Source organism: Pollachius pollachius (genome assembly GCF_949987615.1).
Source record: "Pollachius pollachius genome assembly, chromosome: 4".
Taxonomy (NCBI): domain Eukaryota; kingdom Metazoa; phylum Chordata; class Actinopteri; order Gadiformes; family Gadidae; genus Pollachius; species Pollachius pollachius.
In genome coordinates, this window is record NC_136937.1 from 5,816,376 (window position 1) to 5,833,222 (window position 16,847).

General features: G+C 46.4%; 2 protein-coding genes across 3 annotated transcripts in view; one reads left to right on the forward strand and one right to left on the reverse strand.

The window, feature by feature from the left end:
• Positions 1-1,407: 1,407 nt before the first annotated feature.
• rab3ip (RAB3A interacting protein (rabin3)) lies at positions 1,408-12,413 on the reverse strand. 2 transcript variants are annotated; one of them, XM_079734194.1, is made up of 13 exons: positions 12,284-12,413; positions 10,739-10,919; positions 10,180-10,299; positions 9,363-9,529; positions 9,025-9,196; positions 6,342-6,437; positions 5,539-5,616; positions 4,758-4,967; positions 4,347-4,475; positions 3,694-3,806; positions 2,831-2,930; positions 2,630-2,699; positions 1,408-2,350 (listed from the first exon to the last, which is right to left on the reverse strand). In XM_079734194.1, exons 3-13 carry the CDS (start codon positions 10,270-10,272, stop codon positions 2,268-2,270), a joined length of 1,311 nt encoding a protein of 436 aa, XP_079590320.1. In that variant the 5' UTR covers positions 10,273-10,299; positions 10,739-10,919; positions 12,284-12,413; the 3' UTR covers positions 1,408-2,267. The 2 variants fall into 2 exon arrangements, with proteins under 2 accessions (XP_079590320.1, XP_079590321.1); XM_079734195.1 differs by lacking the exon at positions 2,630-2,699.
• A 1,321-nt stretch (positions 12,414-13,734) lies between these two features.
• LOC307075320 (leucine-rich repeat-containing G-protein coupled receptor 5A-like) overlaps positions 13,735-16,847 on the forward strand; it is a gene marked incomplete at both ends in the record, with an annotated part of 20,205 nt that continues 17,092 nt past the window's right edge. Inside the window, one exon of the mRNA XM_079735880.1 lies at positions 13,735-13,979. Coding sequence (XP_079592006.1) covers positions 13,735-13,979 — 245 coding nt within the window. The remainder of the gene's footprint in view (positions 13,980-16,847) is intronic.

Below are 16,847 nucleotides of genomic sequence, written 5' to 3' on the forward strand. Positions count from 1 at the left end.
GCGAGTCAAGTACAACAGATGTCTAAACTCAATGAGAGCAACGGGCTTAAATAAAGTTTCAATAACAATGCTAACTGGAGGGCAGACGATAAAGTAAACTGTCATATCATAAAACATTACTACTAATACATAATACATTAAATACATTACTGTCCCAGACCTGTCAACTCCCAGAGTTCAGAGCTTCTACCGCATAATATAGTAAAACACACATCCTCTCTGACTGGTATTGCTAAGATGGAGTCTTCTATATTAAATTAAATGTATATGTCATTCAATATATCATTTCTTCCTGTTCCTCCAGACAAAGGGCTGATAATAAGGTACCAGGAAACTCACGTCACGACCCATGAACCATCATCAGGGGAACTGAAGAGATTGGCTTTTCTAAAACTCATCTTTCAGACGTTCATGCCGTCTTACGAACCATCCTGACAGTGCTGAACCAGAGTTTGGCTCTTTGAAGGACCAAAACACATGAGAGTGCAGAACGGGCAGTAAAGCCGCTCACCTGAATCCTTGTCTCCAGAGGAGGCTGTTGATTGGTGGTCGCTCGATCACCTGTCCGTCAGCGCTCAAGTACAATCCATCAGGAACGGGGAAACTCCACTAAAAACGGAATCCGAAAAACTATCCGGATAATATTCCTTAACATTCTAGTTCGATTAGTGAGGGAGAAGGAGAGAAGATCCTTAATGTTCCGCCCCTCCAAGACATAATGTCCGGAGTCGTTAAAGCCGAGGCGCACTTTGATCTTTGGACGCGGCCAGCCCACACAACCATAAAGCATGTGGCTCTGTGTGTGTGTGTGCGTGTGTGTGTCTGTGTGTGCCTTCTCGATACTCATCCTGGAGTAAACAGACAATCTATCATCTGGTCATCTTCTATCACACACACGCACACACAGGCATTCACACTCAAAACATGTGACACCCTGCACCATTAAAGATATATTTATATTATGTATAATACTTGAATATAGAATGTATATGTGTGTGTATTTATATATGTATATATTATATTATACATATTGTAAATATATCTATAATATATATATATGTACATTTAGAATTTATAAACATATCTGTATATATATATATGTATAATATGGCCTCACTAAACCCTTATTGTAATTGCGTAAAGTTTATTTTTCATCACCAACGATAAGAAGTTGATATTGATCCCAGACGGGAAATTGTAGCATAACTTGTCCTTAGTGTTGCATCTAGATTCCCGCATCCAGCTAGCGTCTAGGACCGTCATCATGGTTACCCTCCGTCCCCGTGACGGAGCCAGGATGGCCGAGAATCAAAAGTTTATTGCCCCGGCTTCATGTGTGCTGACGGATGTAACACAGAATAAGGAGTCGTGCTGGGAGCGGGGCAGCCAGTGTTTTCAGAGGTCAACTGTTTTATTCCAGAATCCAAGAGAAATTCACTGAAACCAAGGATAGGAAGCCGCGTGGTGGGGGGGTAGTACGGGAGAAGACCGCGGGGGGCGTGGTTACAGGAGGGACGTATTATAGAGTTCACGCAGAATGCAGTACACGCACGCACACGCACACAACGTCCTTGACACACATGGATATATCAGCAGCTCAGTGCTTGACAGCTCATCACCTTCTCTTAACAACAGTTTTGAAATATCGGTTTACATCCATATAATAATAACAATAAGAATGACTTAAATTAATTCAACACAAATGTGTGTAGTGTAGGATTTAATTCTGCATGTTCTGTACACTGGAGAGGAAGCAGAGCTTTCTTCCATTCTCCCGTTTCGTAATGTCCGACGACGGTGGAAGTGCACAGCGCCCTCTATGGACGGACGTTGGAAGTTCATTCCCCACCACGTAAACATGCAGATTCATCGTGTTATCGTCGGACGTTGACGTCGTTTCACCTCGACGATTTTAACAGAGCAAAGATCTTAACTTCCTTAAAATCATCGTCAACATTCTGATCATTCGATTCTCATCGCAAATCTCAAAGGCGTCTCAAAACTGCCTAATCATTGAAATATCAAATCAGAATTCAGACAAATTAAACTCAAATCAGTGAACAAATCTTTGAACAAAATGTCTTCACTGCTATTAGTCCTCCATTACAAAGTCGACAGACTAGTGTCACTGCACGCACATGCCCACACACACACACACACACACACACACACACGCGCACACGCACACACACGATTGTTGGTGGAGTTAGGTGGCTGATTGGTTGACGGGGGATGATGTGGGCGAGGCCTGTGTCCTGATTGGACGGTTACAGTTGGTCTTTGTAGTAGCCCAGCTTGGCCAACGACATCTCCCTCCTCAGCTGCATCACCTCCCAGAACATCTGCTCAGCTACACACACACACACACACACACACACACACACACACACGCAGACACACGCACACACACACACACACATACACACAGAGAGGCACAGAAAATCTGTTACAGACAACCTTCACTACAGATGTGTGATAGCAACATAATCAATAATTATAATCAATCAATCAATAATAATAATAATCAATTCAGTTCTATCAGATTGAGTCAGGTGCAAAGTCAGTGAGTGAGTGTTTGTGTGTGTGTGTGTGTCTGTGTGTGTGTGTCTGTGTGTGTGTGCGTACGTACCATCCTGCTGTTTCACTAGCCCTTGTTGGATATAACGAATATAGGTGAAAAAATTACAGACAGATGTTATCTGAAAGAGCGAGAGAGAGAGAGAGAGAGAGTTAGTTTATTCAAAGACAGTCAGAGAGACAGATAGGCAGACAGACAGACAGACAGACAGACAGACAGCCAGACAGACAGACAGACAGACAGAATACTCACTCTGTAGCGACAGTAGGGAGACACATAGTAGTAACTGGACGAATCTCCAAACTTGATTCTGTGCTTGCAGGTCTTAGTCTGTCCACTCAGAGCACACTTCCTGTTGGAGGGGAGAGAGACGGGAGAGGAGAGAGAGACAAAGGAGGAGAGACGGGAGAGGAGAGAGAGACGAAGGAGGAGAGAGAGTATGGAGAGAGGGGAGAGAGAATAGAGAGACAAAGGAGGAGAGACGGGAGAGGAGAGAGAGACGAAGGAGGAGAGAGAGTATGGAGAGAGGAGAGAGAATAGAGAGAATATAGAGAGACAAAGGAGGAGAGAGAGACGGGAGAGGAAAGAGAGAATAGAGAGAGGAGAGAGAGAGGATGAGGGAGGGGAGACAGGGGCGGAGAGAGAGAACAGAGAGGAGAGAGAGACAGATTTGAAACACAATATCTCATTTAAAAATAAAAATAACACTTTAAAAAAGTTGAAATAAATTGTAACGTTTTCGTTCTGCACATTAAAAACCTGAGCGCCCGATGCATGGGCGGAGAACCCTGGGTTCCCTCGCTCAGCGGAAAACCGTGGGTTGTACAAGGTACTTAATTGTGTAGCATCTACAGTAGCTGCTATCGCTGCTTTACACGGGGAATGGGTTAGCCTAGCGATTGTAATACTTGCACTTGGTTCTATGAACGTCTTTACTGTACCGACAGCGATATATTGTTTCACTTCTTATGACAAATGTACTTATTGTAACAAATGCACTTATTGTAAGTCGCTTTGGATAAAAGCGTCTGCTAAATGCCCTAAATGTAAATGTAAATGTTCCCTCACTCAGCGGAGTACCGTGGGTTCCCGCCCACCCCGGCGTCTCTACGTACTTGGGTCCGCCACACTCCATGGCGGAGGCCTTGACGACGGGCAGTGGCTGGAAGCCCACCGGCTCCACGCTCAGAGTGTTCTGCTCCACCGCGTCCAAGATGGCTGACCCCAGCTGGAGGGAGAACACAACACAGTCCCTGTGAAGACCGCAGTGAGCACGTCCTACCACAGGGGGGCACTGTCTGCAACCAGACAGCACCGGATTATATATTATATATATTAAGGCAGGGGAATCAACAATTGATTATGATGATTTATTCGAGAAAAGTCTGAGAATAAAATGTGTGTTTATAAAAGTGTTTTTATTTCAGGCCCTTAAATATAGAGAGATACTGAGAGACACAGGGACAAGATGCAGAGATATAGAGATAGAGATAGAAATAATTAGACACACAGTGAGAGCAAGAGATAGACATAGATATAGAGATAGATATACATAGACACATAGTTAGAGATAGAGAAAGATATAGATAGACACACAGGGAGATAAAGAGATACAGTAGATATAGATAGACACACAGGAAGAGATGGCGAGATAGATATAGATAGATGGATAGATATCGATAGACACACAGTGAGAGATAAAGATACAGAGATATCGATAGACACACAGTGAGAGATGGAGGTATAGAGCTAGAGCGGTAGAAGGTACCTCGCTCTTGCTGAAGGTGAGGCAGGGGTGGATGTCCTCTCTGTAAACTCTCTCCATGAAGCAGCCACTCCGGTCCAGCGCAGGATCCTCACGCCAGGCTTTGAACTCACCGAACAGCTGACCGTCCACCTAGCACACACACACACACACACGTACAAGCGCAGACACACATGCGTACAAGCGCAGACACACACACACACGTGCAAACACACACGCGCACACACACACGCGCGCACACACAAACAAACACAAGCACGCACTCGCACACACACGCGCACATACACACACGCACAGACACACACACACACACACACACAGGTTTGTTTAGTATCGTTTTTTATCCACGCGGCCCAGAGACCAGAGCCCCCTCCGCGGCCCAGGCGTGGAGGAGGGGGGGGGCGTGGTCCTCACCTCCCGGCAGTCCCGTGCGAGGGGCTGCGTGGCCGAGGCCTCGGGCTGGCTGCCCGTCATGGCGGAGGAGGTGCTCTTGTTGCGGCCGTGGCCCTTCCTGAAGGGGGTCTTCACGGCCCCCGGACCCCCGGGGAGCTCCGCCACGGGGGAGGTGGGCGAGGACAGCACCAGGGTCTTCAGGGCCAGCACCTCGGCCTGAAGCACGTCGATCTGGGGGGGGGGGGGGCAGGACGGAGGGGTCAAACTAGGCCTGGTCCTGGTTCGAGCGTGAGTAGACATTTACATTTAGAGCGTTTTAGGGCTGCGCGATTAATCTTATTTTGATTGCGATTTCGATTTTTGCCTCAAAGATCTTCAAACTAACTAACTAACTAACTAATTTTTTTTTATTCATTAAATGTTTAATAGAAGGGTTAGACTTGAACATTTGGTGTATTTTGTAAAGCGAGATTTCAGAAAAACTGAGAAAGCTCTCAGTTACAAAGTGTGAGAGAAATGCTGAATGAATGTATAATTTTTTCTAACTCAAAAACAATCGTTTGAATAATCGGGATTTCAATATTGACCAAAATAATCGGGTTTATGACTAATTCCATAAACGATCAGCCCTAGTGCATTCAGCAGATGCTTCTATCCAAAGCGATAAGAACCAAGTTCCAAGCACTAACAATCACTAGGTTAACCCATTTCCCGGATAGCTAGGATAAGACGCTACACAATGCTAGTCCCATCGCTGCCCCCTGGTGGTCTGGGACTGGTAGGTCTCATGAGACGGGTTTACCTTGCCGAGGGCTTCCTTCAACTGCTTCTCGGCCGTCGCCTGTTTGACGTTGGCCTCTCGGACCATCTTATGGGCCTCCTGCGGACACACATGCACACACGCACACAAACAGACACAAGTTACATAAGTGACATCTCTTGTGGTTCCCCAACTCTTTTGACCAATGAGTCCAGTTTCTTTGATAAGAAACTGCTTCACACTTTGTTGTGACCCCATCATAATCTGACATTGATATCAATATCGATATCAATATTAAGATCAATATGAATATATATATATATATATATATATATATATATATATATATATAATATAAATATATCAAAATCAATAACCCAATGAATTAAACAGTATTTGTTGGCTTGAGCCTATTAATAATCATGCTGTCTGTATATATATATATATATATATATATATGTACTAACCCTAACCCTATGTGTGTATATATATGTATATATATATACATTAAGTTATTATCAATATATGTATACGTTTTTTTCATTTAAAAACTTCCTTATGATATGTATATATATATATATATATATATATATATATATATATATATATATATATATATACATATCATAAGGCAGTTTTTAAATAAAAAAAACATGCCATCATTACAGCTTATAAGTCATCAATCTCCCGTGAGCCCAAAATCCAGCAACATCCCGACATGAGGTCCAGACCCAGAGACACCGCTCTGGGCCGTCCCCTGGAGAGCTATGGTTCTGTCCCAGTATGGTTCTGTCCAAGTATGGTTAGGTCCCAGTGCAGTGTGTGTTAAGTGGTGTCTGACCCACCTGGAAGAGGCTGGCCGTGAGCTCCTCCAACTCCAGGCCCAGCTGGTCTCTCACTTTAGACAACCTCTCACACTCCTCGTCTTTCAACAGCAGATCCTTACACACGCACGCACACACACGCACGCATACACGCGCATAGACGCACGCACACGCACACACACAAACACGTGCACAGACACGCAAAAACAGACGCACACACACACAAACACGCACGCACAAATGTGCGGACATGCACACATGCATTGTAGGGATGATACATGCAGGTGAATTCACCCATTCATCCAAACAGAAATGGTACAAAACACAAATAATCAAATTAAAACATGAAAAATAATATCTTATGTTGGTTAATGGCTGAAGGAGCAGATTAAAGATACAAACAATGTATGTCACAAGTTAATCATAACAGGATGAAGCGAAATGCAAATTCGACAAATAATCTGCAAAAACATAAATCATAAAACTTAAGAACAGAAACACACACTCAGCAATATATACACAAACACACACACACACACACACACACACACACACACAGACAGACACCTACACTTTGTGTTTGAGTTCGTAAAGAAGGTCAAAGATGAGGAGAATGTGTGTGCGTATGTGTGTGTGTGTGTGTGTATGTGTGTGTGTGTGTGTGACATGTGTGTGTGTGTGTGTGTGTGTGAGTGTGTGTGTGTGTGTGTGTGTGAATGTGTGTGTGTGTGAATGTGTGTGTGTGTGCGCGTGCGTGCGTGCGTGCCAGGGATGGAAATTAACACCCGCCACACGCCATTTGCGGGTGGATTTGTATGGTCGCGGGTGAATTGTGTCACTTCACCCGCCACTGTGTCGGGTAATACTTTCCAGTCAGGTCCGATCAAATTTGCATATTTAATACATTTGTCAACGGCGCTGCACAGTTCCACAACCATTACTGTCAACATCCGGCCCCTTTCTTCTTCTACGCCTCTTTTGCTGAACTGCGACTGTCAACATCCAGGATAATATACCGGTAACCATAGAGATAATATGCCGGTATCAACATTCGGTATATTTTTAATAAGAGATGGCGAACATCGGACAGTGGGCACCACCGTGACCGGCTGGACGAGCCAGACAATGTTCTGTGCTCTCTGTCGTAGACATGCTTCGGATGGCCACAGGTCCAATAGTTATGTGAGTGGGACACAAAACATAAAATTGAAAGCCGTGGAGGACCACGAGTCCTCAAAAAGTCACCTTCACGTTTTGAAAATTGCCAAGGGAAAATCAGCGCCCGAACCCACGACAGCGATGAGGACGCTCGTTAGCCTCAAAACAGCCCAGCTCTACTATTTCGAAATGCACACGCAATTTCTAAAAAGGGAAGGCCGTTTCAAGACTTCGAATGGCACTGCACGTAAGTTCATTTTTTATTTTCTATTAGGCCTAATGCAATAGTTTGTTGCTGTAGAAAAACTAGCATGTTGGGTAACCTTAGAGCTCTGCTCACTTGTTTGGCAAACAGCTGCTTTCTGTCAGTCGGATCAAAACAGATGTCAAATGTGTGTGCTAAGACGTAGGGCTGTCCCGAATACCATTTTACAGGCTTAGAATACTCGTTGGATATTCCGAGCGAGTATTCCAATACTCGTTCAAAAACAACATTAATAATTGAACAGTAAAAAAGTCGAGGTTCCTTACTTTGCTGTTGTTCCGTTCCAAATCAGCTGTTAACTGTGCCATCTTAGCCCTTACAGGAGCTTATCAATTCATCCCGTAACGTGCATATAAATCCATACAAAGATCCAATGTTTAGTCGTTTGTGTCCAGATTAAATCCATCATTGACCGGGTATTCCTTTGACAAAAGCCAGTCTGTGAATGCGCAATAGCAGGGCTGCATAGCGAACGTACACAAACAGATACGCTAACGAGTTCATATATATATATATATATATATATATATATATATATATATATATATATATATATAATTTAATGTATTCTGACGTTTTTCAACGTGTCTTGCACTTATTAAGTCATTGTTTCTTGTTCTTGTTTCTTCATGGCCCGTTTTCAAATGTTTAATTTCGAATGCATAGGCAGAGTATGAGTCTTCCTATACCAAGAGGATACATCTGTTGCATTATAGGGGCAGATTTCATTATACATCTGGTTGAATTGAAGAAATTAAAAGGCCAGTGCACTGAAAAAACAAATGTTCCTATTGACTTATGATGGTGTAGCCATGTTGTTTTATTGTTAATATGTCAATTGGTTTTTTATTGAAAATACTTTGTATAGATGAATTATCCCCAAACTTGTCATCGTAACACCTTTGAAATAAACATGACTTAACATGGCAGATACCTGTGTATTGTTTATCATATGCGGTAAGAGTGTAACATTTTCAACTCAGTTCCTTGGTAGCGCCTACTTACAGTAAAAATCAATTCTGATGGATAAATGATGTGTATGAAAAACACTTATCTGTTCTTATCTTATTCTTATCTGTTGTTACTATTATATTGTTTAAAATGTCCGCATATATTTAAAAAAATATCTAGCGTATAAAAAGTGGCTGGTAAAAAAGATGAGTGGCTGGTCGATTTTTAAATCTACCAGCCACAGTGGCTGGTGGGCAAAAAAGTTAATTTCCATCCCTGGTGCGTGCGTGCGTGTGTGTGTGTGCGCGAGTATGTGTGTGTGTGTGTTACCCTCTGTGCCCTGGCCAGCTCCTCCCTCAGCCTCTCGTTCCCTTTCTCCCGGACCTCCATCACAGAGGGGCTGCGCAGCCGCGACAGGCTGTCACTCAGAGCGCTACACTCCTCCCCTTCCTCTCCAGACAGGAAGCTGCCGTCGGCTGGCTCCGCCTCCATCCCTGGAACACTGGGGCGTCAGGACAGGAAGTCAGTTCAGAAACATGACAGACCCAGCAAAGAAATGTGTGAATTAAAGAGAAAACATTTTTAACGAAACACATTCCCGATCTGGTGACGTCCTAGTTCGTGTCCATCCGATGTGGTACTTGTCGCGGCCTGCCGGCTCTACTGACCTGCCATTGTGGCTGAGCCGGGGGGCCGAGTACACGGGCTGGGTGGGCAGCTGGTCGGCGCGCAGGGTGGTGTGCGGGCCACCGGGGGGCGCCCCCAGGGAGGCGGTGCGGTACAGGGAGCTGGGCGGGGCGCTGTGGTGGCCCAGCGCACGCTGCTCCGCCTGGTTCTGGACGGGACGGAAGAGTGGACCAATGAGCCTACCTGTAGGTGTGGTGGGAGGAGCTAGGTGGACCTACCTGTGGGTGTGGTGGGAGGAGCTAGGTGGACCTACCTGTGGGTGTGGTGGGAGGAGCTAGGTGGACCTACCTGTAGGTGTGGTGGGAGGAGCTAGGTGGACCTACCTGTGGGTGTGGTGGGAGGAGCTAGGTGGACCTACCTGTGGGTGTGGTGGGAGGAGCTAGGTGGACCTACCTGTGGGTGTGGTGGGAGGAGCTAGGTGGACCTACCTGTGGGTGTGGTGGGAGGAGCTAGGTGGACCTACCTGTAGGTGTGGTGGGAGGAGCTAGGTGGACCTACCTGTGGGTGTGGTGGGAGGAGCTAGGTGGACCTACCTGTAGGTGTGGTGGGAGGAGCTGGGAGGAGCTAGGTGGACCTACCTGTGGGTGTGGTGGGAGGAGCTAGGTGGACCTACCTGTGGGTGTGGTGGGAGAAGCTAGGTGGACCTACCTGTGGGTGTGGTGGGAGGAGCTAGGTGGACCTACCTGTAGGTCAGGTGTGGTGGAAGGGGCTAGCCTACCTGTAGCTCAGGTGTGGCTGGAGGGGCTAAGCTAGCCTACCTGTAGCTCAGGTGTGGTGGGAGGATCTAGGTTAGCCTACCTGTAGGTCAGGTGTGGTGGGGGAGGCTAGGTTAACCTCGTGAAAGCCCTCCAGGGGTTCTGCGTGCGTCTGACTGCTGCTACTGTTGGCCATAGCAGCTTCATGAAGACTTCATCCACTCTATACACACAGACACACCCACACACACAGACACACACAGACACACACAGACACACACACAGACACACACACAAACACACACAAACACACAGACAAACAGTGTTTTAATAGATATTCGTTCAGCCTACTACACAGTGTTTAAGAGTGTTTTAATAGAGCTGCGTTCAGCCTACTACACAGTGTTTAAGAGTGTTTTAATAGAGCTGCGTTCAGCCTACTACACAGTGTTTAAGAGTGTTTTAATAGAGCTGCGTTCAGCCTACTACACAGTGTTTAAGAGTGTTTTAATAGAGCTGCGTTCAGCCTACTACACAGTGTTTAAGAGTGTTTTACTGGAGTTGCGTACAGCCTTCCACAGTGTTTAAGAGTGTTTTAATAGAGTTGCATTCAGCCTACCACAGTGTTTAAAAGTGTTTTAATAGCATTGCGTTCAGCCTACCATAGTGTTGCAGAGTGCGGTAGATGAGGAAAAAAATGGCACAGAAACGTAGGCGAGGTCTTGGAGATGAGCTAACAATGCGGTTTGTGGATGTCAACTGTCACTCAGCCAGCCAACCAATAAGTTAGCCAGGATGCTGCTAGTGAACCGGAGCCAGTCATTCGGCAAGGAAACAGTCAGTCTGAGAGAGATAGAAAGGGAAAGAGAGAGAGAGAGAAAGACAGAGAGAGAGAGGGAAAGAGAGTGGGAGAGAAACACACACAAACAATTGATTGACAGGGTTTTATCTTAGCTCCGCCACTAACCGTCTCCATGGATACGGTAGCAGCAGACGGTAACATGACACTTGAGAAGGGTGTGTGTGTGTGTGTGTGTGTGTGTGTGTGTGTGTGTGTGTGTTGAACCTGACACTAATCATGCAGTTTAAAGATCGTGTTCTTTACACTCCGTCTGATGAATTCAAAAAAACATTTTATTGTCTAGATTCAATATGAGTACAACCAACACAAACACACAGGTTAAGTTTATAGTACACACACACACACACACACACACACACACACACACACACACACACACACACACACACACACAGACACATACTTACACACTGGCAGGTGTTAAACCCATTTGTGTGTTTTGGCGTGTATCCTCTGTCAGTGGTAACGAACTGCGTAAGACGTCAATGATCTGCCGTGCGTAAAACAAAGTCCAGACGGAACACGCCCACACTCGCGGGTGCCTCCCAGTCACACATGAAGAAACCAGTGCTCCCAGTGAGACCCCCACTGTGACAGCTACCACGACAACCACGACCACCGGCCCGTGGCAGTGTCGGAAACACATCGTCCATTCACTGTGCGTACATGTTGATCAGGACTTTAAAGTGCCTGTGTCCAGTCACACACACACACACATGCTACAGGCTACAGGCTACCTGCGTTAGCACCCTCTAGTCATCCGGTCCATGTTCATATCTGGTGTGAGATTAATGAATGAATGAATGAATGAACCCGGACCGGGCCAGTTGCGGCCCAGCGGGGGGGCGAGCGATGAGGGCCTGAGAGGCTCAGCTCGGACGCGGAAGCTTATCTTCTCAATGTGCAGAACCAGACCCCCCAGACACTCCACTCCGCCCTCCAGACCCCACAACCCCCAGACCTCAGACCCTCCAGACCCGCCACCAGCCAGACCCTCCAGTCCCGCCAACCCCAGACCCCCTAGACCCCCCCAGACACTCCACTACATCCTCTAGATCCTCCAGACCCACCCAGACCTCAGACCCTCCAGACCCTAAACCCTGCACCCTCCACCCTCCAGACCCTGCAGCCTGCAGGTGGGCCGACCGCTAGCCCGCTAGGTCCGTGTGCGATGCGTTATTATAGGGTTATTACATCACTGTTATCACATGATCCGTCTGTCGGACCCCTTACATGGCTCAAAACAACCCGTGCAGAAACAATGGCTGCTGTGGACCGTCCGCGTCGTGATCCGTCGGTGTCGCCATCTCGGTCATAACAGAGCGAGCGTTCAGCTGTCACTCACCTGCTCGGGAGGAACCGAACGGCTTGCGCTCATCGTCGTCTCGTGCATAACGTCGATTTGGACGGCAGGATACCCGACAGACCGCCGGCCAACGAGGAACACCGCGACCGGGACGCAACGGGAGTACCGGGGACCGGGAGCCTCACGTTAGGGGCCTCACGTCAGCAACTCGGAGGCGGAGGAGCCGCTGCAGTTCCGGATGTGCAGACAGCGTTGCCAGATTGGGCCAGATTGGGCGGGAATTCTGGCCCAATCTGGCAACACTGTGTGCAGACGGAGTGGGATGGAGATGGATGGAGTCCCGGCTACCACGTTGTTTACACTCCAGTATGAGGGACTTGTCCTAATATCGCATAGCCCCGGTATATTCTATATTAACAGGCATTTGTGAATAATTGTTTAGTTTTTAAGCCAAAACATAACTAGATAGTTATACTTTGCAGCATGCAAATCCCTGTAAAATACGAAGTTTAAACACACTTGTTGTGTTTCGCCCTTGTATGGAAAAATATATATTGCATAATAAAAAAAGAAATATCCAAAGGAATGGGTTATTCATTTATTTTAAGTAAATCAGGAAGGAAATACAGGAAGCGGAAACAGTGGCCACTAATCTATGATGATGTAGATCCTAATCTTTTAGCATTCTGTAATAGTTCCATTGTTTATTCACTCGGATCAATAAAAAATAAAACCTGAACCAGTCTCACCAGTTCAGACTAACCACCGATAGAGGGCAGTGTCCAACAGAACCACGCACACAAACATTAAGAAGTTAACACATACAAACACATACGCACACACACACACACACACACACACACACACGCACGCATACAGTAGTGTGTAATAGCATAATAAATATATATTTACAGTTAAACAACAATATTATTCCAATTTTTCTGTCTATCATAACTTGCTGAAAACATGACGTCAGCCCCAGGAAAGTATTACAAGGATATATTTTTGATGTTCTAAAATAGGATATATATAATATATATAATATAGCCTAGATTATAATATATATATATATATATATATATATATATATATATAGTAATATGACATATAGATATTGTAATATAATATATATTATATTGAAGGTGTTTCTTTATATTTCAGGAGTTTAGCGCTCGTGCCCCAAAACTACTCGTGCGGCGCTGGCAGCTGCTTCGTGTGCACGCGCAGAACTTTTGAATGGTCTTCTGGATGACGTCTGCATCGAAGAAAGGGAGGGGGGGGGGGGGTTAGTGAGAGAGAGAGAGTGAGAGAGAGAGAGAGAGAGAGAGAGAGAGAGAGAGTTTAAAGTGGAGGTGTGTGTGTAGTAGTAGTTGTAGAAACGAGGCAGGCACACGCGGGCACTCACTCTCGCTCCCACATGTGTATCGGGCGCTCAGGTGCTTCCCAGAGGGTCTAGTCTGAACTTGAACCCCGACCGTCGGACCCGCAGCATGGGGTCCCACCGGAGACCACGACCCTCCAGCGAGGTGCTGCTCGTGCTCTGCCTGCTGGTCGCCGGCTCCGTGGCGGGGCTGGGAGTCTCCGAGTCCCCGGAGGAGGGGACCGGAGCAGCGGTGCTCCCCGGCTGTCCCGCCCGCTGTCAGTGTGAGATGGACGGGCTGCTGCACCGGCTGGACTGCTCGGACCTGGGGCTCAGCGACATCCCCGCGGACCTCAGCGTCTTCACGTCCTACCTGTGAGTCAAGTTGTGTGTGTGTGTGTGTGTGTGTGCGTGTGCGTGTGTGTGTTTGTGTGTGTGTGCATGCGTGCGCGCGCGTGCGTGTGTGTGTGCGTGTGTGTGTGCGTGTGTGTGTGTGTGTGTGTTCTGTACTCTTCGTGAGAAACAGAGCACCTGCCCCAGCGCGCGCCCGTGTGCGGACCACTAAACTTCAACTAACGCTGAAGAAATCATTTGGCAAAGCCTTCTGGGAAATGTAGTAATATTGTTTAACCTTTATATTCAATTGCGGTATCAATGCAATTTTTTTTAATTGATGGATGAGAAAAAAACGGATACTTCTTATAATAAAAGTAATACTTTTATTATTATTATTATTAATAATAATTATTATTTTATTATAGTAGTAATAATTGTAATAACACTACTTATTATATTATAATTAATAATTATAATGAAATATTAATAACAATACCAAATATGATTGTTTATTCTTATGATTATTTTTGATTATTGTTATCATAAATGGTCACTGTATGTCTATCCGTAGGATTTCGTTTATCTGTACGGTGCGTTATGAAGTCATTAAGGGGTTAAGAGTTGTGGTGGACAGAGTGTGAGTTCTTAGAAACCGCACGTCCTACAAAATGGATCCTACTTTATACTGGACTGGTTTTATAACAACAGATTTATGAGTCCTACTGGTTTCATTAGTCACTTTATGAGACGTAGCAGTTTTGTAATTTTGCAATTGGAAGCCTTTCACAGACTGCGGGCGAGGATAGAGTCACAAGACATCTATCAAGGCAGGAGCATGAACAGATGAACACATTAAAAACATGAATTCAGCTTCAGGGGAATAAGGAACTTTGCTGGAGTGTCCTGCAACTTACGTAGAGACTGATGACAACATTTACCCATAGACAACAACTCAACCCGCACACACACATGCACACACACAAACGCACACGCGTGACCAGACACACACACACACACACACACACACACACACACACATGTCCTCACACAGCACAGAGGAACAGACACACACAGAGGCACACACATACGCATGCACACGCACACACACACATCCTCACACAGCACAGAGGAACACACAAACACACACACACACACACACACACAAACAGGAACACACACACACCTATGGGTAACAGTACGTTGCCTGTAGTCTCTTGTGGTTTCTGGGGAAAGTTGTTGTGTCAGTTTGTTTAGGGGGAGGAGGGGGGAAGAGAGGGAGTTGGGGGGGGGGGGGTGCTGTCTTACAGACCACAATGAACAGGATTTAAATTTCACTTCATTTAAAAATCTTTGCCTTTCCCCCATAAAAGCTTTCTCTTGCTCGCCCTCTCTCTCCCTTTCTCTCACTTCCTTATGTACACTCTCTCTCTCTCTCCTTGTCTTTTTATTTGTGTGTGTGTGTGTGTGTGTGTGTGTGTGTGTGTGTGTGTGTGAGAGTTTTCAGTCAGTTGCAGTGTAGTTGGTCAGTATGTGCTGCCATGTTAGTTAGTTAGCGTTAGTTATACATCTGCTATAGGTGTGTGTGTGTGTGTGTGTGTGCGTGCGTGCATGCGTGTGTGTGTGTGTGTGTGTGTGTGTGTCTTAGAGATGTTCTCTATGCCTCTGGGCTGAAGTGATGCTATCAGATGATTATTCAAATGACAGCAGAGAGAAAGTTGTACTGTGGCCCCCAAAGAGAGGCCCCTCTCTCTCTCTCTCTCTCTCTCTCTCTCACTCTCTCTGTCTCTGTCTCTCTCTCTCTCTCTCTCTCTCTCTCTCTCTCTCTCTCTCTCTCTCTCTGTCTCTCTCTCTGTCTCTCTCTCTCTGTCTCTGTCTCTGTCTCTGTCTCTCTCTCTCTCTCTCTCTCTCTCTCTCTCTCTCTCTCTCTCTCTCTCTCTCTCTTTGTCTGGGGCCAGTTAGGTGGGGGTCCCTGGGGAGAGGGTCACGGTGCGTTCCTGTGTGTGTGTATTTGTGAGTGTGTGTGTTTGTGTTAGATGGTGGGGGCAGGCATGTGTGTGTGTGTGCATGTGTGTGTGTGTGTGTGTGTGTGTTTGCCTTTGTGTGCGCCGTGCCATCAGACTCAACACAATAAGAACCTCTCTTAGAACCTCTCTTACTGTGCTGAAGGAGAACCGTCTACACAGTTCTAATATCTTCCTTCTGCTCCTCATCCTCATCGCCGTCGTGGCAACAGGGCAAGAGTCTCCTCAGCACCGGATCACAGGAACAGGAAGCCAATAGCTCTTAATGAACTTGTGGAGTGGGATCTCTTTACTCCTTCTCATTTCGCTCAAAGCACTAACAATCACTATGTTAACCCATTCGCCCGTAAACCGCAAAGATAGCTAGGATAAGATGCTACACAACGTTAAGTACTATTTTTAAGTGCAAGGACGTACAACATACAATAAGTGTGTAAGAGGGGTGTGGGGAGGTGGGAGAGGGGGGGTAAAGGGGGAGGCTATGCAGAGTCTAGCTGAACTCCTCTATGCTCCTCAGTGAGCAGCTCTCCCCCTCGGTCTAAAAGAAGGTTCTTCTGCGTATCAGTTCAGGGGAACCCGCCCTGGTCGCTGTCAGCTCGTACAGGAGAGCGTTCTGCTCCGTGAGCGAGTGGAGGAAACATCCCCCGCCCGGCTTCGCTCTGAGAGCTGAACTGGTGAGGGACGTGCGTTCTCCAGTGAGGATAAACCGCGTCAACGTCGAGCGAGTCGAGTGTCCCGTGTTCTGTTCACGGATACGAGGCGATGCTGCAGACCCACGCCTGAGGGGATGCGGGGGGCGGCATGTGGCTCAGGAGGTAGAGCGGGTCGGCTGGGAACCGGAAGGTTGCTAGTTCGATCCCCGGCTCCTCGATGTGTCCCCTGAGCG

Excerpts from the sequence above, each read along its gene's own strand:
- rab3ip (XM_079734194.1), bottom strand. The coding sequence starts at position 10,272 with ATGGCCAACAGTAGCAGCAGTCAGACGCACGCAGAACCCCTGGAGGGC. Across the intron at positions 9,530-10,179 it reads CCACCACACCTGACCTACAG|AACCAGGCGGAGCAGCGTGC; the intron begins GTAGGCTAACCT and ends CGTCCCGTCCAG. Across the intron at positions 5,617-6,341 it reads TCACGGCCAGCCTCTTCCAG|GAGGCCCATAAGATGGTCCG; the intron begins GTGGGTCAGACA and ends GTGTGTCCGCAG.